The sequence below is a fragment of the Pan paniscus genome, chromosome 11 (genome assembly GCF_029289425.2).
Source record: "Pan paniscus chromosome 11, NHGRI_mPanPan1-v2.0_pri, whole genome shotgun sequence".
Classification (NCBI taxonomy): Eukaryota; Metazoa; Chordata; class Mammalia; order Primates; family Hominidae; genus Pan; species Pan paniscus.
The window spans coordinates 4,440,883-4,466,875 of record NC_073260.2 but is presented as its reverse complement, the minus strand read 5'-3'; the positions used below and the strand labels follow the sequence as shown (position 1 = coordinate 4,466,875).

Below are 25,993 nucleotides of genomic sequence, written 5' to 3'. Positions count from 1 at the left end.
TCCACCTTTAGCAAAACCTTCTGAGTATAAACTAATTTTTCAAAATCTAATAATTTAAACATATGACTGTGGGGGGAAGTCTCTCAAATGTTCCAAAACTACACACACACTACAGTTTTCCCCATAAAATCACTAACTCATTCAATTCCTCGATTTCACATTTTCAGTTGGATTATCAGGGTGTCACCGACATAGGCCAAATTCTCCAATACTCAAAATACCAAATTGACATAGATTGCTTTATGCTAAAATATTCATACTGTGAGGTTCAATTTCTCGATTCTGTCTAGACTTTAGAAGAAACACACACCTACTCAGGAGGCCGTCTCCACTTAGGGAGCCCAGGTGACTAAGGGCCCGGGAGTCTGGGCAGCCTGCCGTGGGCTTTTAGCTACCAGCTGTGTGAGTCTTGCCCGTGGCACTTTGGTGAGAAGAGAAGGTGCCAGGAGGGAGTCCACATCTCTGGGTTCCGTTTCCACACATCCCTGGGAGCCCGCCCTTCCCAGCCACGTTCTGCTCACACTGGGTCTGGCACGGTCAAAGTCGAGGTCTTTAAATGGCTTTGTGTTTTCAGGCCTGTATGACGCCAGGGACGTGGAGCTGGTCTGCCATGGATGAGCCTCACAGGGCTTTTTCCACTTGGGGTCATGAATCTAACCCTTTTGACACCTGCGCAGGGGCCATTGGTGGTGCAACTGGGGCCACAGCCCACCACCTCTCCCTAATGGGACTGAACCCGAGGCCAGTGTTTGCTTCAGGATTTGCTTTTCTCTAAAAGGCTTTGAAGCTGGGGCCAATCCACCAGTTCCCCTGTTCAGGGGGCAGGTGTCCAATGGCCCCCCGCGAGCAATTTCATGCCACCCATCCCCACCCCTGCCCCCGCCCCCACCTGAAGCTGCTGCCGTCCCATTCACAGTCCTGCGTCTTTGCAGCACTGGCTTGGACAGGAGCCTGATCCAGTGCCAGCGTGCCACCCCTTGGCAAAGCTCCTGGTCCACTCACACCACTTTTCGCCAGCCAATGTCCTCTAGGGTTGCAACCAACTCCCTGCACGCTGGCCCAGGGAGGTTCCTGGTAATCATCCTGCTTCCCTCTCCCTCCCCTGGGAACCACTCAGACCGCAGTGGACATTCCTAAACTTCTGTGGACTCACAGCAGATTCTCTGCAAGAGATTTCCTCAAGGGCTGGATTCCACAAGCCCTTCTGTCCTGCTGCGGGCCTCAGGCAGTGTTTCCGCCAAGCTTTCCCTAAAGACACAAACAGGCAGGCCCTTCCCACACGGGCCTCAGGGAGCCTTCTGCTGGGCAGAGCGTCCCTGCCAGGGGAAGCCAGGCTCGTTAAGTGGGAAGCCTGTGGGGCCTGCGGAAGACAGCGGCCCTGAGGCTGTCTCCACCGCCAGTTGGTGCCACCAAGCCTTCGGGAGGGAGTGGCCATCCCCACTGGGGTTGGGAAATGGAGACAGAGGTTACAGTGGGCGGCTGCAGCCCTGTAAGAACCACGGAGTTCCTTCAGTGGCAAAGACCAGAGCCCCAGGGCAGAGCCGAGCTGCCGTAGCCATGGGACCTGCTCTCCTGGCCCTCTCCTTCCTGTGGACCATGGCCTTGACTGAGGACACCTGTCCAGGTGAGTCAGCCCCCCGGGGGGTAGGACCTTAGAGCGATCACACTCCGGGAAGCTGACAGCGGCCACCTGCTGACCACTCATAGCACGCCAGGCCCGGTACTATGCCCTTTGTGAAGGTTCCTGCCTTATTTTCTCAACAGCTTGTTTTAAGCCTCACCCTTTAAAGACGAGACAGAGGCTCAAAGAAACAGATGCAGCCTAACACGGGGGTTAGGAACAGGGCCCTGGGGCCAAACGGGCCAGGTCCCAAATTCAGAGCATGCAGCAGGGCCGTCTCCCCGGGGCCGAATCCTCCTCCGCAGAAGGGCCGTCGTGAGAGCCTCACCAGCTGTGTGAGGAGGCAGCGGGCGTACAGGGCGCTGGCGGGCAGTGGGCCTAGTCAGAGTCTGTGCCACGATCAGTGTCACTGCAAGACCACCCAGCTGGACGTGGCCAGCAAAGTCAAGCCCCAGCTCTGCAGGGAATTTGGCCTGGGATGTGCCTGGCACTGGGACAGGTGGTCCCCACTGTGTCCCTGACGTAGCCCAGTGAGGCCGATGTGGCACCTAGGCTCCAGACCTTCCCTGGGCTCCTGGGGGCACTCAGGGGTTTCCCAGCAGCTCCACCTTCTGGGGGAGGCTCTGGCCCCCCTGCATCGCGGCCATGCTGGAGTACGTTGCTCTGAACTCAGAACCAGGGATGGCTTCCAAAAACCCTAGTGGGCACCATGGTCTGAGCCTGCTCGTGGTGGACCAGGGGCCAGGGTAATGGTGGGTCCCATGGAGAAAGGCCCCGAGTGGGGCTAGGAAGAAAACACACACTACAGAGGCCCTTTCACTGATTATATTACGGGTGAGTTAACTTTTTCCCCCAAACATGTCTTATTTTCTAGATTATCCTACATTATTAAGTATTCTTTTTTTAATGAGAAAAATTAAGCAAATAAAAAAAGTGGTCTACACTTGCTCTGACCAGTGAGCCAGGGGTGAGGACAGACAAAAAAAAAAAATCCACCAAGCAGTGGCAGCTGCCATGTCTCTGGTGAGAGCACCGCTCCGTTCCACGGTCTCTTAGAGCCCTTAGCAGGGCGTATTTATTTCATAATCAACAAAATGAAAAATATTTTTTCAAAGAAGTAAACAACCTTGGTTTGGCTGCAGCTGTGCCACACCTGGCTGTGTCCTTGGACCCCACACTGCCCCTCTCCAGAGGACCTAGAAGGCCCCTTCCAGCCCAGTAATTCTACAACCACATTCCCAAGGTCTGGGAGGGAAAATGCTTTGTCAGCCCCAATTCCCCAAGTTTCTTAGAAATATTGGTGGTCATTAGTTATTGAAAGTGCCCGCTGTTTATTAAGCTCTTTCTAAATGCCATAAATTACAATAATAGATTTAAAATGCACATTCTTTAACCAAATCCTGGCCACAACCTTGTTATTATCCCCACTTGGCAGCCCAGGGCACAAAGCTCAGAGGAGTTAAGTGACCTGCCACAGGACACACAGCACTGAGGACATGGGCCTCCCCTAGATCGGGGTGGCCTCCAATGCCAGGTCTCTGCCCCTCATCACCTCTCCGCCTCACCAGTGCCCGAGGGGTGAGGACAGACCAAGGCCCCAGCGGAGCAGATCCAGGCTCCCTAGAACTTCATGGAGAATGCCCAATTTTTCCCTCTGAGCAGGTGATTCTCTGACATACCGCAACAACTACCCCTTCTCCACCAAAGACCAAGACAACGACCGAGATGCTAAAAACTGTGCCGTGCACTATCAGGGAGCCTGGTGGTATGCCAGCTGTCACCTGTCACACCCGAATGGTGTCTACCTCAGGGGGGCCCATGACAGCTTTGCAAACGGCATCAACTGGAAGTCGGGGAAAGGGAACAACTACAGCTACAAGGTGTCGGAGATGAAGGTGCGGCCCACCTAGCCCGGCGCTGAGGTCAGAGGGTCTCTCCACACACCCTGGCTGGAGAAGCGCATCCCTCAGCCCTCACCAAGAGGGCAATGTGGGGATCGTGGCCCCCATCCTCATGGGAAGAGGGAGCTCCCACCAGTCCCTTGTAGGCATGGCCCGCAGAGCTTTGCACCCAGTGCCAGCATCCAGCCCCCTGCCTCCCATCTGCAAGGCTAGGCGAAGCCCCAGCGTGCCTCCCTCACCGCAGCCATCAGTGCTTGCTTGCTTCACAGACAATCGTGGGATGCCATGGCCATTTGCCCTGCCCTGACCAGTGACCACACCACTGTGCTGCTCATCCGTCCTTGCTTCCCTGTGATTTGGCCCTATGGGTGGATCAGATGCCCTAGGGCTGAGGGAGTTCCCCACTGGCTAAGACAAAGCAGGGCCACCGTGCCTGTTTGTGAATAAAGTTTTATCGGCACAGCCATGCCCATGGCTTCCATATTGTCTCTGGTTGGTTTCTATCATCCCTGGAAGCTTCCAAGTGCCAGGCAGAATAGAGTAGTTGGGACGGAGACCGTATGACTCGCAACTCCTAAATTGTGTATTAATCAGTCCTTTACAGAGAGTGTTTGCCGATCTCTGCACTCAGAGCCACCTGACCCCAGCCGCCTGGCCCCTGCTCTGCCCACTCGGCCCCCGTGCCGGGGCTTCCTGCCACCTGCCTCCTAGGGTCCCCCGGGACTCATGCATGAGACCCTCACACGTTGTACCAAAGGTGACTGTGTGCACGTGAATCCCTCATCAAGAACGAAGCAAAGATTTGAAGGGGGCGAGTGGGTGAGACGGATCTGGGCCCATGGGAGAGGGAAAGGTCCTCCTCCCTCAAGCGCTTCCTCTTGGAATTAGCCAGAAAGCTGAGCCCACAAAACCGTGGATTGCATAAGGCTTGACAACACCTGTTTTCCTTCTGGTCAGCCAAGTGGGCCCTCTCCTGGGACCAGCTGACCTGAGCCCAGACCCCGCAGAGGGTGGAGGGTTCTCCCCAGCCTCGGTCTCTCTCTCCCGGAGAGGGCTCAGACCCCTGCAGGCTCCCTTCCCCGCCTCTGGAAATCAGGGCCCTCCCTAGGCCTCTGGCTTTGTTTTTGCTTCTGTTAGTCTCTCCGAGGCTTCCTTCTGCCTTTTCTCTGCTCGACTCAACTCTCCAGGTGGAAATGCTGGCAGGCCCAGTGCGGCTGCTTCACAGATGACTCTTCTCAACCTGTGACCTGCAGGGACCCATAAGCCTCTAGCAGAGGCCTCCGAGGGGCTGAGGCTCACAGGAGAGGGTGTGGGGAGCATGGAGGAGCCTTGGCTCCTGCCCTCAGGTGCTCCTGATGCAGGTGAGGGCTACGTGATCACAGAACAGGCCCCTCAGGTGGGCGCTGCACTGTTCCCGAGCTCCCACTGTCTGCAAGCACCCATAGCCAGCATAAGGGGGACAGATGGCTGCAGGAGGGGGGGCCCACAAATTCCTGTTGTTAGGGGGCTTCATTCACATGGGGTGGGTTTGCCCCAGGCCTGAGAGGATGAATCGGATCTGACTCTGGTGGTCCTCCTGTCCACTCTCAGACTCCGTGGACAGCCCCTGGGCTAGGCAGGGTTCCTCTGCCCAAGGGGCAGCCTGGCCTGAAGGAGTTAATGTGGAGGTGGCTGGTGGCACCTGGCAAACCCCCTCTGTGGGACACTGGATGCCGGTTTCCCCGAGTTCTGCTGGCTGCAGCTTCGTGTGGGAGACAGCAGCCCCCAGCCCATTGCCCCCCGAGGCAGCAGGTCTCGCAGCCCCACGGTTCTGACTCCACTGCCTGGAGCCTGGCCCACCCGGCCTAGTGTGGGTGCAGGGGTCCGTGGGCTCACTGGGAGGGCCGAGTGTAGACCTGGGCATGGCAAGGGCCAGGGGGTGCCCAGAAGTTCCCAGCCCCAGCCTTCACCCCCAGGGTGACGCCTGCCACTCCCTGCACCTTCACCACCTGGCCTCTGAGTTCAGCTGCGCCCCTCGGGGGGCCAAGCCCATGTTACCTCAGTGGAGGGAGGCCGTGCCTGAGTGGCAGCAATAAGTGCCCTCGGGGGGTGCCCTGGGTGCCTCCTGTACTGAGCCCCAAGCAGCCACGGTGAGCAAAGGAGACCCTGCCCTGAGCACAGAGCCCGGCCTTGCGGGGGAACAGCCAGCCTACCACTGACCGCACAGCCACTCCACTGTGATGAAGGAAGGGGAACACGGAGAGCACAGTATAAGCCCCCAGACTCTGAGTCGTCAGATGCTCCTAGGGGAGGGGAGATGACACTGAGCCCCAGAAGAGGGAGAGGTTTTAGGATGAAGGTGGGGTGGGAGGGAGGTGGGAGGGAAGCTGGCAGAAGGCAGCTTGTGTGCTCAGAGCCTCCTCCCTTAAGCGGGTCAGAATCCTCACTGCACAGGTCTCCCCCAACACCAGCACTGGGCTCGGCGGTGCCCTCTCTCCATTCTCCACCCAGAGGCGCTGCCCTCTGACCCCAGAGTCAGGCGACCTCGTTGCCAGCACGGCCGACATGGTACAGCCCCTCGGGTTTTGGTTTCCTTGCCCAAAGTGTCTTTTGTTTTCTAATATGCCTTGTACTTATTGATTGATTGGTTGATTGAGCGCTACGAAAGCCCCTGAGTGGGCAGGCCTGGGTTTTATTACTGTTACCACTCTTCTACAATTTACTCAACGTGTGATCCCAATCAGGCAGGGCAATATTCCAGGATCGGCGCTGAGGACTGGTGGAATGAATTGTCTCTGCCATGGATTCCCGCGGCTTGGCCACTGAGTGTGGTTTTCGGGGCCTGTGGTTTCTGAGATCTGTGACTGCATCCTGGTCTGGGGGCCACTGTTTGGGCTGTCCCTGTGTCCTCCTTCTCGACAGTTGGATGGGGGGCTCATGCCTGGCATCTCGCGGGTCCCACCTGTCAGGTCATATCATCATCCTGACCAGGAAAAGGGCAGGAAGTGGAGAGGAGCGGGGCTGGGCTGTGCCGCCGCTGAGTGCTCACTCCCCTGTGACCGCACGCTGAGCCCACACCCAGTCCTCTGTTCTTCACCTCTCTCTGGCTCTGGGGCCCCAGACCCTTCGGGACCAGGGAGCTGTGTAGAGTGGGCACTGGGCTCCCTGCTCGGCCCCTGCCAAGCTCCTTCTAGGACCCGGTGCTGAGAGGGAGGATGTGGGTCTGTGGGGAGGTGGACTGGGATGGGCAGGAGTCCTGGCTGCCCCTCACCCGAGAGGAAAGAGCCATCGGAAAGCTTATGCTCTGGGTCCCACAGGATTTTCTTTTCTAAGAGCCTACAGGGGTGTACTTGACATTGAATAAGCTACATGGCTTTGAAGTGCACAACTTGAGTAGTTTGACAGAGGATGCACCCATGAAACCAGCACCACAATTGAGACAAGGAACAGATCTGTCACCCCCAGAAGCTTCCTCGTTGCAATCCCACCCACCCCCACCTGGCCCCACTTATCGTGTCCCCAGGCAACATCTGTGCTTTTCTCTGTCACTATAGCTTATTTTCCTAAGATTTTTTACGAGTGAAATCACATCCTATCCACTCTCTGCTGCCTGTCTTCCTCCCCCCGGCAGACCTATTTTAAGGGTCATGATGTTGTACTGTGCACAGCAGTTTGTTTCCTTTCACTGCAGTCATACTCCGTGTGTGGATGGACCACAGCTGTGTACCCATTCAGTGGCGTCATACCCCGTGTGTGGATAGACCACAGCTGTGTATCCATTCAGCGGCGTCATACCCCGTGTGTGGATGGACCACAGCTGTGTATCCATTCAGCGGAGTCGTACCCCGTGTGTGGATGGACCACAGCTGTGTATCCATTCAGCGGAGTCGTACCCCGTGGGTGGATGGACCACAGCTGTGTATCCATTCAGCGGAGTCGTACCCCGTGGGTGGATGGACCACAGCTGTGTATCCGATCAGCAGAGTCATACTCTGTGTGTGGATAGACCACAGCTATGTATCCATTCAGGTGTTGATGGACATTTAGGTTGCTTCCAGGTGGGGCCATGACAAACCAGGCTGCTATGAATCTCTGTGCACAGGTCTTTGTGTAGATATATGGTTTCATTTCTCCCGGGTTAATATCCAGGCTTGGAAATGGCTGGATTGTACGATAGGTGTATTAGCCCGTTCTCACACTGCTCATAAAGATTGGGTAATTTATAAAGGAAAGGGGTTTAATGGACTCACAGTTCCACGTGGCTGGGGAGGCCTCACAATCATCGCAGAAGGCAAAGAAGGAACAAAGTCACGTCCCGCCGGGCAGCAGACAAGAGAGAGCGTAGTGCGGGGGAACTCCCCTTTATAAAACCATCAGATCTCGCGAGACTTGTTCACCGTCACGAGAACAGCACGAGAAGACCCTCCCTCATGATTCAGTTACCTCCTACCGGGTCCCTCCCATGACACATGGGAATTATGGGAGCTACAATGTGAGATTTGGATGGGGACACAGCCAAACCATATCAGTGGGTATGTTTTTAACTTTTTCCAAATTGCAAAGCAGTTTTCCAAAAAGGCTGCACCGCTTAATCCAGCAGTGCAAGAGAAGCGGGTCCTCCACATCCTTGTCAGCACTGGGTACCGTCAGTCCTCTTAGGTTGAACCAGTTTCACAGGGGTGTGGTGACGTCTCATCACGTTTTGTTCCCGTTTTCCTTATGACTGATGACGTTGAGCATCTTTTCATGGGCTTATTTGCTATATCCACACATCTTCTTCAGTGAAGCATCCTTTCACATCGTGTGCCTGTTTTTTTTTTAATTGGAGGGTTAGTTTTTTTTTACTGAGTTTGAAGAGTTATCTCTGTGTTCAGAGTACCACCCCTTTATCAAATGTATGTGATGCATGAGAGCCTATTGCTGCTGTAAGATAATTACCACAAACTTAGAGGCTTACAATCACACAAAATTATTATTTTACAGTTGTGGAAGTCAGAAGCCTAAAGTCAAGTTGTTGATAGGGCTGGGTTCCTTCTGGAGGCTTCTGGGGAGAATCTGCTTCGTTGTCTTTTCCAGCTTTTAGAGGCTGCTGCATAACAACTCACGGCCCCTCCCTTCATCTGCAAAGAGTATGTCTCCAATCTTGGCTTCTGTCCTCATTGCCTCCTTTTCCTCCCTGACCCTAACTCTACTGCTCCCCATTTAGAAGGACCCTTGGGATTACACCAGGCCCACTCAGAGAAGCCAGGATCATCTCCCTGTGTCACGATCCTTCATCTCATTTGCATTTTGCCATGTATGGTTGATGGCCTTGGGGGCCATTCTTCAGCCTACAACATATGATTTGCAAATATATTCTCTGAGTCTGTGGCTAGGAAGAGTCGACGATGTTAAGCTGCCTATTCTCCTGACATTGATCTGCAGATGCAATGCAGTCTAAATGAAAATCCCAGCAGCCCTGGGTACAAATCAGCTTCAATTTGTAATAAAACAGAGCTGCTGGGATTTTCATTTGAACTGTGGCTTTCTTTTTATTCCCTTAACACAGCCTTTTAAACAGCAGAACTTTTTTTTTTGTTTGTTTGTTTTTTGTTTTTTGTTTTTGTTTTTGTTTTGATATAGGATCTTGCTCTGTCACCCAGGGTGGAGTGCTGTGGCCCAATCTTGGCTCACTGCAACCTCCACCTCCCGGGTTCAAGTGATGCTCATGCCTCAGCTTCCTAAGTAGTTGGCAGTAGTTACAGGTGTGTGCCACCACACTCGGCTAATTTTTTGTATTTTAAATAGAGACAGGGTTTCACCGTGTTGGCCAGGCTGGTCTCAAACTCTTGGCCTCAAGTGATTTGCCCAGCTTGGCCTCCCAAAGTCCTGGGAGTACAGTTAGGAGCCACTGTGCCCAGCCCAAACAACAGAATATTTTAATTTTGATACAATCCGTTAATCAATATTTTGCTTTTGGAGATTATGCTTTTAGTATCCTATCCAAGAAATCACTGCCTAATTCCAGTGTTTTCTTCTGGAAGTTTTATACTTTTCTATTTCCCACTGAGAGCTATGATCTATTTCAAATTCATTTTTCTATATAGTGTGAGGTGGGGACCAATGTTCTTTTTGTTACATATTCAATTAGTCCAGCACCACTTAATGAAAAGTCTAGCTTTTCTCCACTACATTTCCTTTGTGCTTTTATCAAATATCAATTTCCACATCCATGTAGGTCTATTTCTAAAATCTCTATTCTGTGTCATTGTTCTATTTGTCTGCTTTTACATCCAAACAACCATTTTCTTGATAGTGATGCTTTATAATAATTCTTGAAATTAGGTATTAGTATTGACCTCCCAAATTTGTTTTTTTTAAAAGATGTTTTGGTATTCTACATCCTGTGTTTTTCCATATAAATTTTAGAATCAACTTCAATTTGCATTTAAAAAGCTGCTGGGATTTTTGTTTGGCCTGTGTTGCATCTGCAGATCAATTTGGGGAGAATAGGCAGCTTAACATTATTGAATCTTCCTATCCATGAACTAGGTATAATCTCTCATTTACTTAGACCTTTAATTTTGTCCAACAATATCTTGTAGTTTTCTGAATAGGTCTTAAACATATTTGATTGGATTTATCCATAAGTATTTTATATTTTCAATGCTATGGTAAATGGTGTTTTAATTTCTAATTATTCATTGGTGATTTGAAAAAAACAATGGATTTTATATATTGAAGTTATATACTACAACCTTGCTAAACTCACTTTGTAGTTCTAGTAGATTTTTCAGATTTGATCAGATTTTCTACAGAATCATGTCATGTGTTAAATTAAAAAAACAGTTTACTTCTTCCTTTCCTAATATGCATGACTTCTTTTTCTTGCCAGTGACACTGACTAGGACCTCTAGTACCTTGCTGAGTAGAAATGGTGGGAGTGGACACCTTCTCTTGCTCTTGGTTGTTCTAATTGCGTTCATTCAGTCTTGTACCATTCAACGTGATGTGAACTGTGGGTTTTTTGTGGATGCCCTTGAGCAAGCTTCCTTCCGTGGTAGACAGGCCCCAGGGTGTTCCCCAGGATCCTTGCACCTCACTGCTCACAGCCATGTCTGGTCCCCACTGGTCCCCACCCCCCTTGAGTGTAGAGGGAATCTACGATTTGCTTCTAACCAAGAGTACAGCAAAGAGGAAGCTGTGTATGTGATTATGTGCACGTGACTATTGCATAAAATGGTAGCTCCCATCTTGCTGGTCTTGTTGCATTCTCTCACTCCCTTGTTGGTTTTGAAGAAGGAAGTGGCCATTTGGGGAACCCCATGGGACAGGAATTGTGGGTAGTCTTTAGGAATAAAGGGCATCTTCCAACCAAAAACCAGCAAGAAAATGTATCCCTCAATTCCTATTAATACAATGACAAGGGTTTGCAGTCTGCCCCTAAACTGAACCAGCTTAAAAACAGACCACTCCCCAGTTGAACCACGGATGAGACTATAGCCCTGTCTGATACCTCAGTTGTTGCTTTTGAGACCTTAGCAGAGGACACCAATAAACTGTGCATGGACTCCTGACCCACAAAAACTGTAAGATAATAAACAGGTGTTACACAATGATAGAAAATGAATACTTTTTATTCTTCATTTTTGGAGAGCCTTTTTCATCTGGAATGGATGAAAATGTTCAAATCTTTTTCTGTTTCTTTTGAGATGATAGTATATCATTTTTAATTTGGTAAGCTAGAGAATTACATTGATTTTTAAGAGGTAAACAAACATTCTATTCCTGGGCTAAACCTCACTTGCTCATGATACATTATTTTCATAGACAGGTTCAGTTTGCTAAAATTTTGCTTAAAATTGTGGTATCTATGTTCATGAGGGCTATCAGTCTATAGTTATTTTTTTCTTGCAATGATTTTTATCTACTTTTGCTATTGGGGAATTGCTGGCCTCATAGAATGAATGATAAAGTAGTTGTAACTTTCTGATTTTCAGAAAGAATGTGGGAAGAATTGCTATTATTTCTTCCTTAAATGTTTGGTAGATTTCATCAGTGATGCTGTCTGGGTCTGGAGATTTTTTTGCTGGGCTCTCTATTCTGTAGACTCTCTATTTCTTTATGGGCTCTCTTGTCTGTTCCATTGGTCTATATGTCTACCTTCACATCAGTACCACATTATCCTGATAAACTTCTTTATAATAAAAATAAAGGCTTAACTACAATTTCAATTTATTTTATATGTATAGTTTTGTTTTGTTTTGTTTTGAGATGGAGTTTTGCTCTTGTCACCCAGGCTGGAGTGCAATGGCACGATCTTGGCTCACTGCAACCTCTGCCTCCTGGGTTCAAGCAATTCTCCTGCCTCAGCCTCCCGAGAAGCTGAGATTACAGGTGCCTACCACCACACCAGCTAATTTTTGTATTTTTAGTAGAGAAGGGGTTTTGCCACGTTGGCCAGGCTGGTCTCGAACTGACTTCAGGTGATCTACCCACCTCGACCTCCCAAAGTGCTGGGATTACAGGCGTGAGCCACCACACCAGTTGTTTGACTTATGTATTTCTTGAGTGACTTTGGTGGTTCAAAGAAATTGTCCATATCATTTCTACTGTTGAATATATTGGTGCTAAAGTGTTTTAATATCCCCTTATATTCCTCATAATATCTGTAGAATATGTAGTGAGGTCATTGATCTCTTCCTAATAGTGATATTTTGCATTCTCCCTCTTTTTTCTCTTTTCTTCAGTCTGACTAGAGGTTTATAAATTTTATTTACCTTCTCAAAAAATCAGCTTCAGGTTGTATTGATTTTCTGCACTTGTTCATTATTATTCATTCTCTTTTTTCTACTTTGGATTTAATTTACTCTTGTTTTTCTAGTTTCTTGAGACGGAAGCAGAGGCTGTTGACCTGAGACCTTTCTTCCTTTTTAGTGAACATTTCACACTGTAATTTGCCTCCCAAGGAGTGCTTTAGGAACACCATGCAAACTGTATTTTACTGCCTTTTTGTTTTTATTCAATTCAAAATTCTTTCTAATTTCTCCTTTGGCCTCTTCTATTTCCTATATCTTATTTAGAAGAATGTTATTTAGTATCCACATATTTGGGAGGATTTTCTAGACACCTTTCTTTTCTTGATTTCTAATTAATTCCATTGTTGTCCGAGAACATACTTTGTATGGCTTGAATCTGTAGAAAGTTGTTATTTTAGTGGCCACGTTAGAATTTGTAGTAAATCTCTTCCATGATCACAGTTTACCTTCCGGCAACATGAAGCCACTGCTGTCCGCTACAAGAGTCTCATGGCCGCATTCTCCGTTTCTGTCCTCCTGGCCTTCGTGAGATGGTGGTCACGTTAGAGACCTCACAGATGGGATCCATGCCTGCCTGGTCTGTCTCCTGTGTACAGCATCACCTGTCCTAGAACAGCTGGCACCCTGAGGGTGGAGACCTGGGCTGAGGCACAGAGGTAGCTTGTGTGGGAGGGAAACTTCTGGAAGAGGGATGTGATGGTTAATACTGAGTGTCAACTTGATTGGATTGAAGGATGCAAAGTATTGATCCTGGGTGTTTCTGAGAGGATGCTGCCAAAGGAGATGAACATTTGAGTCAGTGGGCTGGGGAAGGCAGACCCACCCTCAGTCTGGTGGGCACCATCTCATCAGCTGCCAGTGAATAAAAAGCAGGCAGAAAAATGTGAAAAAGCGAGATGGGCCTAGCCTCCCAGCCTACATCTTTCTCCTGTGCTGGATCCTTCCTGCCCTCGAACATCAGACTCCGAGTTCTTCAGTTTTGAGACTCAGATTGGGTCTCCTTGCTCCTCAGCTTGCACACAGCCTATTGTGATCCTGTAAGTTAATACTTAATAAACTCCCCTTTATATATGCCTATCCTATTAGTTCTGTCCCTGATTAATGCAGGGGGGTAGAAAAGGCCCTAGTTGGGACCCGAGGAGCTAGGGCTGGAAGCCAGCTCAGCCATGAACTGGCCATGTGCCTTGCGGGACCTTCTGCCCTTCTCTGAGCCTCAGCCTCCTTGCCCGTAACAAGTGACGTGACCCCTGGAAGCACCCCTGACCAACATTTACACTGGTGCCTGTGAGGGCTTTGGTTTTTGTGTGTTATCATCTGTGGGCAATTTTGAGTTCACCAAAGACTTTTCAGGTCTTCCTTTGCTTTCCAAAACGAATTCAAATTTAATTATTTCCATTTATTAAAAATCTTGCTTTAGGGCCTGGCGCAGTGGCTCACACCTGTAATCCCAACACTTAGGGAGGCCAAGGTGGGCGGATCACCTGAGGTTGGGAGTTCGAGACCAGCCTGACCAACATGGGGAAACCCCGTCTCTACTAAAAATACAAAAAGTAGCCGGACATGGTAGTGCCTCCCTGTAATTCCAGCTACTCGGGAGGCTGAGGCAGGAGAATCGCTTGAACCCAGGAGGCGGAGGTTGTGGTGAGCCAAGATTGTGCCATTACACTCCAGCCCGGGCAACAGGAGCGAAACTCCGTCTCAAAAAAAAAGTGTACTTTAAAAGCTGCATTCTGCCTTCATTTTAAAAGTGTGACTGATAAACCTTATTATTCTATCTTTTAATAACCACCTATAAGGAGCCTGTGAATAATTCTTGGTCCATTCCTTAACTTAGCTAAATAAACACCTTCAAACATTGTTACTGCATTTATGCATTTAATATAACCACATTTATCCTTTAGTACCTTGTCTAACTTTAAAAAATCCTTCTGAATATGAACTGCTAGAAATGTAATCATTTAAATTCAGCATGTGATAAACTCAGAGTTCCAATAAAGTGATTCAATAGTTTATATGAATTCGGTAAGTTTTCCGCATAAATGCACTCTGCCAAATCAATTACTCAATTGGCCATTTTCTGTTGAAGTTATCCTGCACCCACTCCAATAGGCCAGATTCTCTTGACTATTGCAAGTACTTTAAATAGCATATTTTTTTAGATTTCTGAACACTAAAATATTAATATAATGTCTTTGGGCTTTTAAAGCCTTCTAGACTTAATTTTAAGTCATCTAGGTTTGAAAGATGCTTCTATTAGGAAGGACAAATAGCATGCAGTAAAGGAACCTGCCTAAGGACTCGGAATTTTGGCTGCTGGGGTTTCACTGGGCAGCTCTGGGGACCTGGCTCCTCTGCAGGTGACTTCAGGACTTTGAGGAAGATGCCCCCAAGCCATCTTTCTAGGTTCCATATCTGCATCTCCATGGAGCCTGTGTCTTCCCCAAGTTCATCCCTGGACCACATCTGCATCTGGCATAGCCTTAATTAAGTCTTGAGAGGTCTGCCCTAAACACCATGGAACCCGAGGGGGGTCTTAACTAGTCATAGTCTCAGGACCACACATCTCCATGGGCATTGAAGGAAAATCCGATGGGATTTTGTTTCTCGCGTGACTTTGCTGGGCTGGGGTCACAGTTTAAAATCCTTTTACTGATCTTGCCAAGGAAGAAGGCACCTCGGCATCCCGATGGCAGCAGGTGGCAGGGTGCGGTGGTGGTAGTGGGAGGTGCAGTGCTGGTTCCGTCTCTGGGGGCTTTAGGTATACGGCCTCTGGGGCCCCACCTGCTACTGTCTCTGTCTCTAACCTGGCTCAGTCCAAGGCGAGAGTGCACCTTCAGGCCAGCTCTTCTCCAAAAGGTGAACACAACCACTGAAGTAAGTCCACAGCCATCCTACAGGTGGGATGCCTGGCCTCAGGGCTCAGGGGGTTCCCTGGGCCCTAGGAGTGAAATTCGCCTACTCTCATCCTCCCTACAGGCTAAGCCCCTGCATTCACACTCAAGGTCTCCCCTTCAGATGTGTACCTGGGTCATAGTCCCCCAGGCTCCCCACTCTTCTCTCCTTTCCCTCCTGTTCGTGTGCCACTGTGCTCTACATACTGCCCCAGGAAACAGTGGACACACACGCATTTTCCTCTCCTTTTCACCCTGGCAGCCTGCCTGGACCTCATAGTGGCAGTTTCCAAGCCTCCTGAGGAGAGTCCCAAGTCTGCTCATGATGTGGTGAGGGTTACTGTGTAAGGCCCACACCAGTGACCCATGACCAGCCCTGGCCATGAGGACTCTAGGTATTCGGATAAGGGAGAGAGACCTCTTTGAAGCAGAACATCTTTAGCAAACTCTTCCTTGTTCCCCGTTCTCAGCTCATGGTGACATCTGCTCACCGCTGAACAAAGGTGGGAGGATGGGCCTGGGCTCTTTGCCCAAGGCCACAAGCAAGTCAGCCTGTTCCCTGGAAGGAGACCGTCCCCCTGCAGGGATGACAGTCGCCATGGGATCCCCAAGGGGCGGGGGGTAGGGAGCAGCCCTGGAGATGATCTCGCACCTCCTGCTGGCGTCACCAAGCCCGCGGAGAGGAAGCGGCTGTCACTCGGAAGATGAGAAATTGGAGTCTGAGGGAGGCTGGCTTCTCTAGCCCTATAAGAGGGCAGGCACCTTTTGAAGCAAAGACCAGAAGAGATGGAGCTGGACAGAGCTGTGGGGGTCCTGGGCTCTGCCACCCTGCTGCTCACTTTCCTGGGCATGGCCTGGGCTCTCCAGGTGGCAGACACCTGTCCAGGTAAGGGCACTCCAGGGCCTCCTCTTGGAAACTTCTCGTCCCTGAAAGCTGGCAGCTTCGTGATTGGTGGCTTCCTGGCTTCCAGGCCTCGCACCAGGCCGTGTGGAGCATCGTCTAGTGAGACAGCAGCTCTGCATGCCTCATCTTATGTGAACAAACGCAGAGGCCCTGAATGGATGCGGCATCTCAGAGACGGAGCTTCCTCTGCTTGCCCTCCCATAATGGAAACCGAGGCAGGTTTCCAGTCTCCCTGGGCCACATGTCCCCCTCTAAGCGTAAAAAGCGTAGTCATGGTGTTGTGTGGGGAGGTGAGGCTTGTGGCGCCAGCTGGGTAGACACCAGTCAGATATTCTGCCATGGTCGCCATCACAGAGAGACAGGGTGTGAGGTGGGGATAAGCACCCGGAAAGACAGGGTGTCAGGCGGGGATGAGCACTGCAGGACCTTTCCATCCAGGACCTGCTGGGCTCTGGAGATGGCAGTTCCCATGGTGTCCCTGATGCGGCACAATAAGGGTGGCATTGTCCCCGTGAGTTCTGGACCTCCTTCGGGGCTCCCGAGGGGACACTCGGGTGCCAAACCATGGGCTCCGGTGCATGCGAGGGCAGGTTGAAAATGCAGGTTCTGGAGTCAGGTCCTGACTCCGTCCACCTGGGGCTGGGATGCAGGGTCAGGAATTTGTGATGCTCCCGATGCTTGCAGAGATTCGTGTCAGGATTTCTGGAATGCATGTGAGACACAGAGCTCTGGGGTGTGCTGTGGCTAGCATCACGTTCAAGGAGCAGTCCGTGGCGTGAAGTGTGACACAGGCCAGGAACAGCGGGGATTCGCTTGGAAACTCCTAGTGGCTCGTTGTGGAGTGGTGGGGTTAGGGTGGCATTATTTTCTTCCTTAAATACTTCTAGAGTTTCTAAATGATCAAATAATAGCAAATGTTATTTTTGTAACACACTCACTTGAATTTGAGTTATCTAATTAAAAACAACAAGCTGCATTCCAGCTCTAGTTTCACACCAACTTGTTCAGTGTCCTTGGAGGACGCCTCCCTCTGTGGAGGAACAAGGTGGACCCACAGGAGCCCATCCACTCTCAGATCGGCTCCAAGATCAGGCGTGGGAGTTGCAATGGTAGCCTCTCTCCCTGTGTCCTTCTCACCCGATATTGATTACAATGATATGATAGATGAGAACAGATGAGATTAGGATGCTGTCTTAAATGGTAGGAGCTGAAATGAACCTGCACCCCTCGGTAGGTAAGGGAACAGAGGCTCAGAGGGGTTCAGGGACTTGTTTCAGGACACACAGTACTGAGGAAGTAAGGTTTGCCTTCGGGCAGGGTAGCCTCCAAGGCCAGGGTTCTGCCCCAAATCACCTTTCTGCCTGACCAGTGCCCAAGAGGTGAGGACAGACCAAGTGCCCACCAGGGCAGGAAAACCTCCCTTCCAGGTGACCCTCCAGCTGAGGGAGGTGGCTGTGGTTATAGCCATCTGCCCAGTCCTGATGTCACCAAGGTGGCAGATGCCTTTCAGTTGAGTGGTATATCTATGGCTCAGTGGAGTCTTCAGGCCCAGGTGACACTGAGTGGCCACCTGTGTTTTTCTGCAGAGGTGAAGATGGTGGGCCTGGAGGGCTCTGACAAGCTCACCATTCTCCGAGGCTGTCCGGGGCTGCCTGGGGCCCCTGGGCCCAAGGGAGAGGCAGGCACCAATGGAAAGAGAGGTAGGTGCAGGCATGGCTGGGGGCACTGGCTCTTGCTCTTTTTGAAACCAGATGCTGAGTTGGGCAACACCCCCACCGTGGTTCCTAGATCGAGAGCTGGGTCAGGCCCCTGCAAGAGCCAGGAAAAGAACTGACTCCCAGGGCCCGACAGGGTTCTGACATGGAGGGAGCGTCTTTCTTAGCTATTTCATGAGCTCACATTTGGCCATGCTTCTGTAGCTCTGTCTCCTAGTCCTGGATCCAATACCAGCTTTGCTCGGCCGCTGGCACGACTTCTAAGCTCTGTGTCCCTCCACCTTCCCCCCTCAACACGGAGGCCATGACACTCTTCTCCACCTGTCTCAGATGAGGAAACTGAGGCTCAAAGAGTCCAGGGATTTCGCTCTGTTCTCACACTTGGAAGGAAAAGAGCCGAGATTCTACCCATGGTCTCTGGATTTCCAGCTCCCGGCCCCTGAGTGAACAGGAGAGCCCCGTGAGGCCTGGGTCCTGGATCTAGAACCTTCTGGTGCAGGATGGGCAAGCCTGGGCGGGGCCACAGTCACATCGTAGCACGAGCAGGGTTATGGTCATGATTGGAAATGACAGCCGCCAGCTCCAGGATGGGCCCTTTGATCCTGGGCTGGGCAGTTTTGCTCAAGTCAGTGTCTTTGGAAATTGCAGGAGAACGCGGCCCCCCTGGACCTCCTGGGAAGGCAGGACCACCTGGGTCCAACGGTAAGGAGGGGACAAGAGTGAGAAGCGGCTTCAAGGCCCTTCCAGACCTGGCTGCAGAGGAATGTGGACGGGTCTTCTGGCGCTGCCACGCTGTCCTCGCCAGAGCCAACGCCTGCCCAGGCAGGGCTCTTGGGGCTCAGTCCAGGGCAGGGGTCTCAGTGTGGGGGAAGGGGTCTCAATGTGTGTGTGGGTTCTCAGTTTGGGGGAGTGGGGTTATCAGTGTGGGAGCTGGTCTCAATGTGTGTAGGGGGTCTCAGTTTGGGGGAGTGGGGTCATCAGTGTGGGGGCAGGGTTCTCAATGTCGGAGGAGGGGTTCTTGGTGGTGTAGGGAGAGGTTCTTGGGGTATGTGTTGGGGGAGGGGTTCCCGGTGGGCAGGCTGTGGGGAGGTGTTATCAGCAGGGAGGGAGGAGCTGTCAATATGGGGGAGAGGTTCTGGGATGGGGGAGAGGTTCTGATTATTCGGGGAGGGACTTTTAGTGTGGGGAGGGGTTCTTAGTGGGGGGGCTGTCTGTATGGGGGGGGGTTTCTCAGGTAGGGGAAGGTTTTCAGTGCAGGAGGATCTGCCCTGTGGGTGGGCCTGGGGCCAAATCCTGTCCCTCTAATGTGGACGTGGTCGTGAGAGGGTGGGGTGGGATTGTCTGCTCACCTCTCTAAGCCCCACTCAGTCCTGGCCTCTGTCCCCTGAGCATGAGGCCCTGTCTTGTCCCCTCCTCCTGACTCTGCTTGAAAACCAGGATCAGCCCCGGATGGCTTGGAGAACCATGCCAACAAGTTCCAAACACAGAATTAGTGGAAATTCTCTGCTTTAAAACAAAGAATTTTCTGATATATTTTCTTGAGGAATAAATTTTGAAGAGTCGGAGAAATATGCAGTAGGAAATTGAAGCTCCCTTTACTCACTCACCTTTACCCACAGACCTACTCAGAATAAGACCACCCTACACTCACCAAACCCCAGGCTCAGTCATGGGTTGTGTCTAAACATAAAATACGCAGGTTTGGTGCCCAGACCCCAAACAACACTCCCCACATCATATTACCGTGTCCACCAAGATGGGCTGTTTGCAGGCCTTGGGGCCTCAGGAGAAGCCTGAAGATCCAGGCTTCCTTTAGTTGGCATGTGGAGGCCTCAGCAGTCTCTGGGATGGTGGCCTCTGCTTCCCCAGGAACTTCTGAAAGGGGTGCATGTGGTGGAGGGGCCAGTGTAGGCATCCCTCGAGGGAAAGAAAAATTTGGTCAACAGAACCAGGGTCAGGGACTCCTTGGCTGGACCCATACTATCACCTCCTGGGGAGGCCCAGAAAATGGTGTCCGCGGACCAATGGGGGCTGAAGGGCTCTGATTTCCAAACTGTGACATGTGTGTCCTCTCTCATCCATGAACAGGAGCACCTGGGGAGCCCCAGCCGTGCCTGACAGGTGACTGACCACCCCCACACTCCTCCCACGGCTTGTGGCTGCCCTTGGCTGGAAGTCCAGGTTCATACGATGCCATTGCCAGAATGAAGTGACAAATATGAACAGAAGAAAATGGTTGCTTGCCCGTTTCCTTGTCCCCTGATTATTCAAGGAAGTGACAAATATTGTCCAGACAACTTACATACACTCCATGGCAATTTTTTTCTATTTCTAATCTACCCCAGAAGGCCGGGTGCCCAGGAGCTGAAGGTGGCGGTGACACTGGGAGGTGGGAGGGTCAGGCCAACTGGCTGCGGCCATCACAGCTGCGTGGCCCTGGGGGCCGTGTCCCTGTCCAGGCCTCAGAGTCTTGCTCTGTTCATACAGACGCCTATGGCCCTGCTTCTTCCTCCCAGGCCCCCCTCCTACTGCCCCTGCCCTGCCCAGGGCTCCTGTCCTGCAGCCATTCCCCGGGTTCCCTTCCCAGGCCCGCGCACCTGCAAGGACCTGCTAGACCGAGGGCACTTCCTGAGCGGCTGGCACACCATCTACCTGCCCGACTGCCGGCCCCTGACTGTGCTCTGTGACATGGACACGGAAGGAGGGGGCTGGACCGTGAGTGTGGGGCTGGGCAGAGGCGGTCAGCCTGGGAGTCCCGGAGGCCAGGCTGCACACCTGGTGGGAGAACACACTCTGGAATTCTCTATCCCCCTGGATAGGGACAATCATAGATGATGGGGGAGGTGACCCGTGGGTAAAAGTCCAGGCCTTTGGGGGAGGCTGGGAGAGGCCGGGTGCTCTCCTGCTGTGTGGCTTGGGGCTTGTTGCCTCCCCTCTCTGAGCCCCCATTTCCTCCTTCATCCTGTGGAGTCTGTGAGGAGAACAGGTGGGCGTGCTGGTGACCCTGCCTGTGATGCTCTGCCAACTACAAATGCTGCTCCTCTGGAGGGCGGGTCCCCCGTGCTGTGGGACGTCGGCCTGGCCCCCTCTGGCTCCTGTCCCCTGGCTTCTCCACAGGTTTTCCAGCGGAGGGTGGATGGCTCTGTGGACTTCTATCGGGACTGGGCCACATACAAGCAGGGCTTCGGCAGTCGGCTGGGGGAGTTCTGGCTGGGGAACGACAACATCCACGCCCTGACCGCCCAGGGTAGGGCCGCTGCTGGGGCTTGGGGGTCAGGGGCCCTGAATGGGGGTGCCCCTGCCCCTTGGGCCTGGGCTGCCTGGAACACAAGAGCCTCTTGGCCCACAGGGGATTGGGCCCTGAGCACACTCAGGGTGGCACTGGGACCTCCGAGGGCTTCGTCCCTGCTGCAGGCTCTGGCAGCATCAGGATGGGAGAGGGTCAGAGCTCTGGGATGAAGGCCTCTTCAGGTCTTGGCCCCACTGGCATCTCAGGTCCTGAGAGGGGAAGGAGGGACACAGTGGCCCCATAGTGGAGTTTGGGCCCAACCCCAACTCTGCCTCTAATCCGCTAGGATTTGGGAGTCAAGAGTCTTGCCCTGCTGCTCAGCACACCCTGCCGGGTCAGAGCTACACAGGCCCCAGGGACGCTGCGGTGCTCTCCGCCCTCTGCCTCCATGGAGTCCAGACCTCCTTCCAGGCCCTGCCCCAGCTCCCCAGCTCCCATGTCTAAAGGTAGAGGGCCCTTCCGCTGAGACCCTGAAACCTTTCTCTAATAGGAACCAGCGAGCTCCGTGTAGACCTGGTGGACTTTGAGGACAACTACCAGTTTGCTAAGTACAGATCATTCAAGGTGGCCGACGAGGCGGAGAAGTACAATCTGGTCCTGGGGGCCTTCGTGGAGGGCAGTGCGGGTGAGTGTCTGCTTGGGGCTGTGTGGCCTGGGCTTCTGAGGGGGGTTTGGGAAGTGGAGAGAGCGTGCTCAGTGTCCTGGTAGCCTTGTGGAAGAGGCCTCACCTCTCTGAGCCAATTCGTCCATCTCTACACGCAGACACTAACAATGTGTGCTCTGTGTAGCATGGGGGTCATGGGACACATCAGTGTATGACTGCAGAAATCCCAGCAAGGACATCTAGCAGGAAGGAAGTCTCTGCAGAGCAGGGACCTATGCACGGTGACAGCAGCTGATATCTCTGTGGGGCGTGGCTGGAAGGGGTCTGCCATGATGGAATCCAGAGTAGAGAATGATGATCCTGACCCCTGCCTCCTGTTCTTCTGTGAAATAAACATAGTACACATTAGGTGGCAGGGCTAGACCTAAAGACAATTTGCCAAGACCACTGCCAACAGCAGGGCAGCATTCACTGGAGTCATGGATTGCACTTCTTGGATTGTGCAGTGCACAACCTGCCTAACCATACATGGAGGACACACCAGGCCAGGCCTCAGGTATAAAGACTTATACTGTCTGTAATGATGTTACTGCCTGTAACGATGCTCACATTTCCTCCTGCACAGGTGATTCCCTGACGTTCCACAACAACCAGTCCTTCTCCACCAAAGACCAGGACAATGATCTTAACACCGGAAATTGTGCTGTGATGTTTCAGGGAGCTTGGTGGTACAAAAACTGCCACATGTCAAACCTGAATGGTCGCTACCTCAGGGGGACTCATGGCAGCTTTGCAAATGGCATCAACTGGAAGTCGGGGAAAGGATACAATTATAGCTACAAGGTGTCAGAGATGAAGGTGCGACCTGCCTAGCCCAGGCCAGCCTCAGGGTCAGGACACCTCCACACATAGTTGGTGGGGGGGTAGGGTTGGGAGCTTGGCCCTACGGTTTGTAAAAGAAACACATGTCGTGATTCTAAATTGGGTTTGTCTTGCTGTGCGGAAAAGGTTCAAATCCAGCTCTGTTTCCACAATCAACCCTTTCAGATTTGTGACATTAACTCACCTCAAACCTCTGTCTTTCCTTGACAATGAGTAAGAATGTGTTTCTGACCATGCCAGCAGGAACCTTCCTTAAGGACAAATACAAGACTTTGAAGCTGCGATGGGCTCAGAGTGCAGCCCTGCTCAGGTCCCTGGGCAGGCTAAACGCCTTCCTGGGGCTCGACCATCTGGGCTTCTCTGTGAGCTGGATGTCAGGGAAGTCAGAAGGCGCATTGGAGAGGAAGTTTCTCTTGCACTCAGAGATGCCGTTGCCTGTCCAAGGCCCCCAGCCTCCTAGCCGCAGCTCTGCTCACTCTCCCCCGTCACCCAGGCTTCCTGCCGCCTGCTGTCCTGGGTATTCATGGGATCCGCTCGCTACTTCCTCACAAGCCGAAGCAAGAGTGGCAGTGTGCCCGTGACTCCCTCATCAAAACGGAGAGAGCGGTTACATGAGGCAGGTGTGAGGGACCCGAGCACTCCTGAGGAGGGAAGAACCCTCCTCTTGGCCATGAGTGTCCATCCCAAAGCTGCCCTGCAGCCGAGCCCAGTGCAGATTGAATCAGAAAGCCAAAGCCCCTTCCACCCGCTTCTCTCAGGCAAGCTGCCTGCAAGAGAGAAAAGTGTATTAGGGCAGGAGCTTGTGTCTGCTGAGGATGGCGCCTGGCCCTCTCCTCTCACCACCTCCCGGTCCTCCTGAGGACCCGTCCCCTGTCCCCGGTCCCCAGCCAGCTCAGCCTGACCAGGCTTTTAGAGGCTCCGCAGCCCAGCATCGACCAGTGCTGACCCTTGTACGGCTGTTTGGGTCCCCGATCACTCTCATAACAGCCCTGCCCTTGTCCTATACCCTCTACCCAGAGAGGATCCAGAAGGGTCCAAGGAGGCCATGATCCCTCCCTGAGCTTTTTCACGCGGGCCCCCTCCTTCCCCTACGAGGGTCCATCCTGGGTCTTAGCTGGTCTAAGCCCTACACAAGTCATGGAGAGGGCTGTGTGTCTGGGACTTCTCGGGGCAGAGTGCACTGTTTCCTCTGAGTTCCTGGAGGGGGTGCGCCATGAAGATCAGGACACAGCCATCTCCACCTTCCCTCCTCACTCTGGGTCCGAGGCCTGGGATGAGCCAGGAGAGCGGGAAGCAGGGATGGCCCTGGGCGTGGCCCTTCCTTCCTTCCTGGGCCCGCAGGAGGGGGCCACACCACCCACCCAGGGGGCTGACCCGTCCTCAGGACAGAAACTATCAAGCTGTCAAACCTGAGGGTTTATAACTAAATGACGGGGTGCTGCCCCAGGAAATTACACCCAGACATCTCTTTTCTCATAGACCTGGGTCCCTAGCTTTTAGACAGGGTGACAAATCATTGACAGGTGCTGACTTTACATGCACTGTGGCCTCACGCTTCAGCCATTCACTGCCAGGCAGTCTTCTAGGGCAGCAAAGAGCTCAGCCACACAGCCCGGGCCACAGTCAGGATGAGACCTGGCATCAGACCTCCCCTCAGCACCGCTCACCCCCCATTCTGGGCATTTCAATCTCCAACAGGAGATTTAAATGAAGAAAACACGCACCTCACACAGCTGTAAAGGGAGGAACTGGGAATTTCTCCCAAATCTTGACCCTTGAGTTCTAGAAATGGGGTCGTCCCTGGAATGCATGATGGCATTATTCTGGAAGGCAAAAATAAAGCTATTTAATATAGAAATGTTTTTAGTCTGACAAGCCAGAGATTTTTAAAAATATTGTTTTTTTAAATTTTCTTAATTGAGAGATGAGCTAAAAAGTAACTTTTTCTAAATATTTAATGTAGCTTTGCTATACTTTATAAATACTGTCAAGCTTTGGGGGGGTTTGTTGGGATAAGAAAAAGTACTTATAAAAATGCAGTCAGTATGTCAGGAGGCTGGCGTAATTAACACAGCACAGGGAGGTCATGGAGGCTTGTGTAATTAACCTAACATAACATAAATGTATTTGCATGACATGTGCATCACATGTGCATACATGTGTGCGTGTGCACCTGCAGGGCCTCCGGGAGGTGTAACTGAGGCAGGCATTGGAAGGGCTCTGTAGGACCAGCTGGTACTGGGTGGGCACCTGGGAGCCGCAGGTGCCTGCTTCTCCCATCCCCTGAAAGACTTGGCTCCTTCAGGCCACCAGTGCTGCCTCAGGGTGTCTGGCTCCCCTCCAGAGCAGGGGGCTGAGCCAGGTTGGAGCCTAGGCCAAGGCCAAGAGTGTCCCCAGGGCTGGGCTGTCCCTGTCCCTCTGCTGGGGACCGCTGCCTCCCTTCCTGCTCTTCAGAGGTCTCAGGCCTCTGCTGTCGGGAGGGCTGGAAGAAGGGGCAGCAGCTGGCAGGGAGCCTGTGCCCACTAGACCCTAGATTCTTAACTGTAACTGTGGTTTCTGTGGCCAGGCTGGGGGTGACAGAGGCATTCAAGCCAGACTCCATCTGGAATAGGGGCTGGGTGAAATGAGGCTGAGGCCTGATGTGCTGCAGGCCCAGGAGGTTAGGCATTCTTAGTCATAGGAGGTTGGCAGGACGGGTATCACAAAATACAGGTCAGCATGCGGTAAAGAAGACGGCCAAATCCCACCAAAGCCAAGACAGTGACAAAAGTGACTTCCGGTCGTCCTCACTGCTCACTATATGCTAATTATAATGCGTTAGCATGTTGAAGGACACTCCCACGACAGTTTGCAAACACCATGGCAACTTCCGGAACTTACTATGTATGGTCTGAAAAAGGGAGGGACCCTCAGTTCCCTGCCCCTTTCTTGGAAAACTCATGAAAGATCCACCCCTTGTTTAGTATGCAATCAAGAAATAAGTATAAAAATAGCCAGTTAGCAGTCCTCAGAGCTTCTCTGCCTATGGAGTAGTCATTCTTTTGTTTCTTTACTTCTTTAATAAAGTGGCTTTTACTTTATGAACTCGCCCCAAATGCTTTCTTGTGAGAGGTCCAAGAACCCTCTCTTGGGGTCTGGATAAGGATGCTTATTTTCCCCAAAGCTGTGAAGCCTTGCTTTGGCTGGAGTAACTGACATTGAAACCGCCACTGTAAAATTATGACTGAGACAATGAAAGAGATCTGACTTAACCAACTCCATCTTGCTTCTAACCTCCAAGCTGTGCTTGTTCATTCCTAGGCATAGGCTGAACTAACTTTGGGAGGAACTTAGTTTATAGTTTACAACAAAGATGATAATAGCCCTTTCCCAAAACCTCCTTCTTGCCTGAGGACTAGACTCCTTTTGT

At 51.8% G+C, this 25,993-nt stretch overlaps 1 protein-coding gene across 1 annotated transcript; it reads left to right on the top strand.

Annotated features, from left to right (window-relative positions):
• Positions 1–1,069: 1,069 nt before the first annotated feature.
• LOC100994627 (ficolin-2) lies at positions 1,070–25,664 on the top strand. The gene is given in 9 exon segments (XM_055117491.2): positions 1,070–1,532; positions 1,535–1,624; positions 17,681–17,794; positions 18,458–18,511; positions 19,898–19,930; positions 20,397–20,524; positions 20,927–21,056; positions 21,589–21,723; positions 22,328–25,664. Coding segments are annotated over 9 exon segments (1,011 nt in total). The 5' UTR covers positions 1,070–1,453; the 3' UTR covers positions 22,576–25,664.
• Positions 25,665–25,993: the final 329 nt, after the last annotated feature.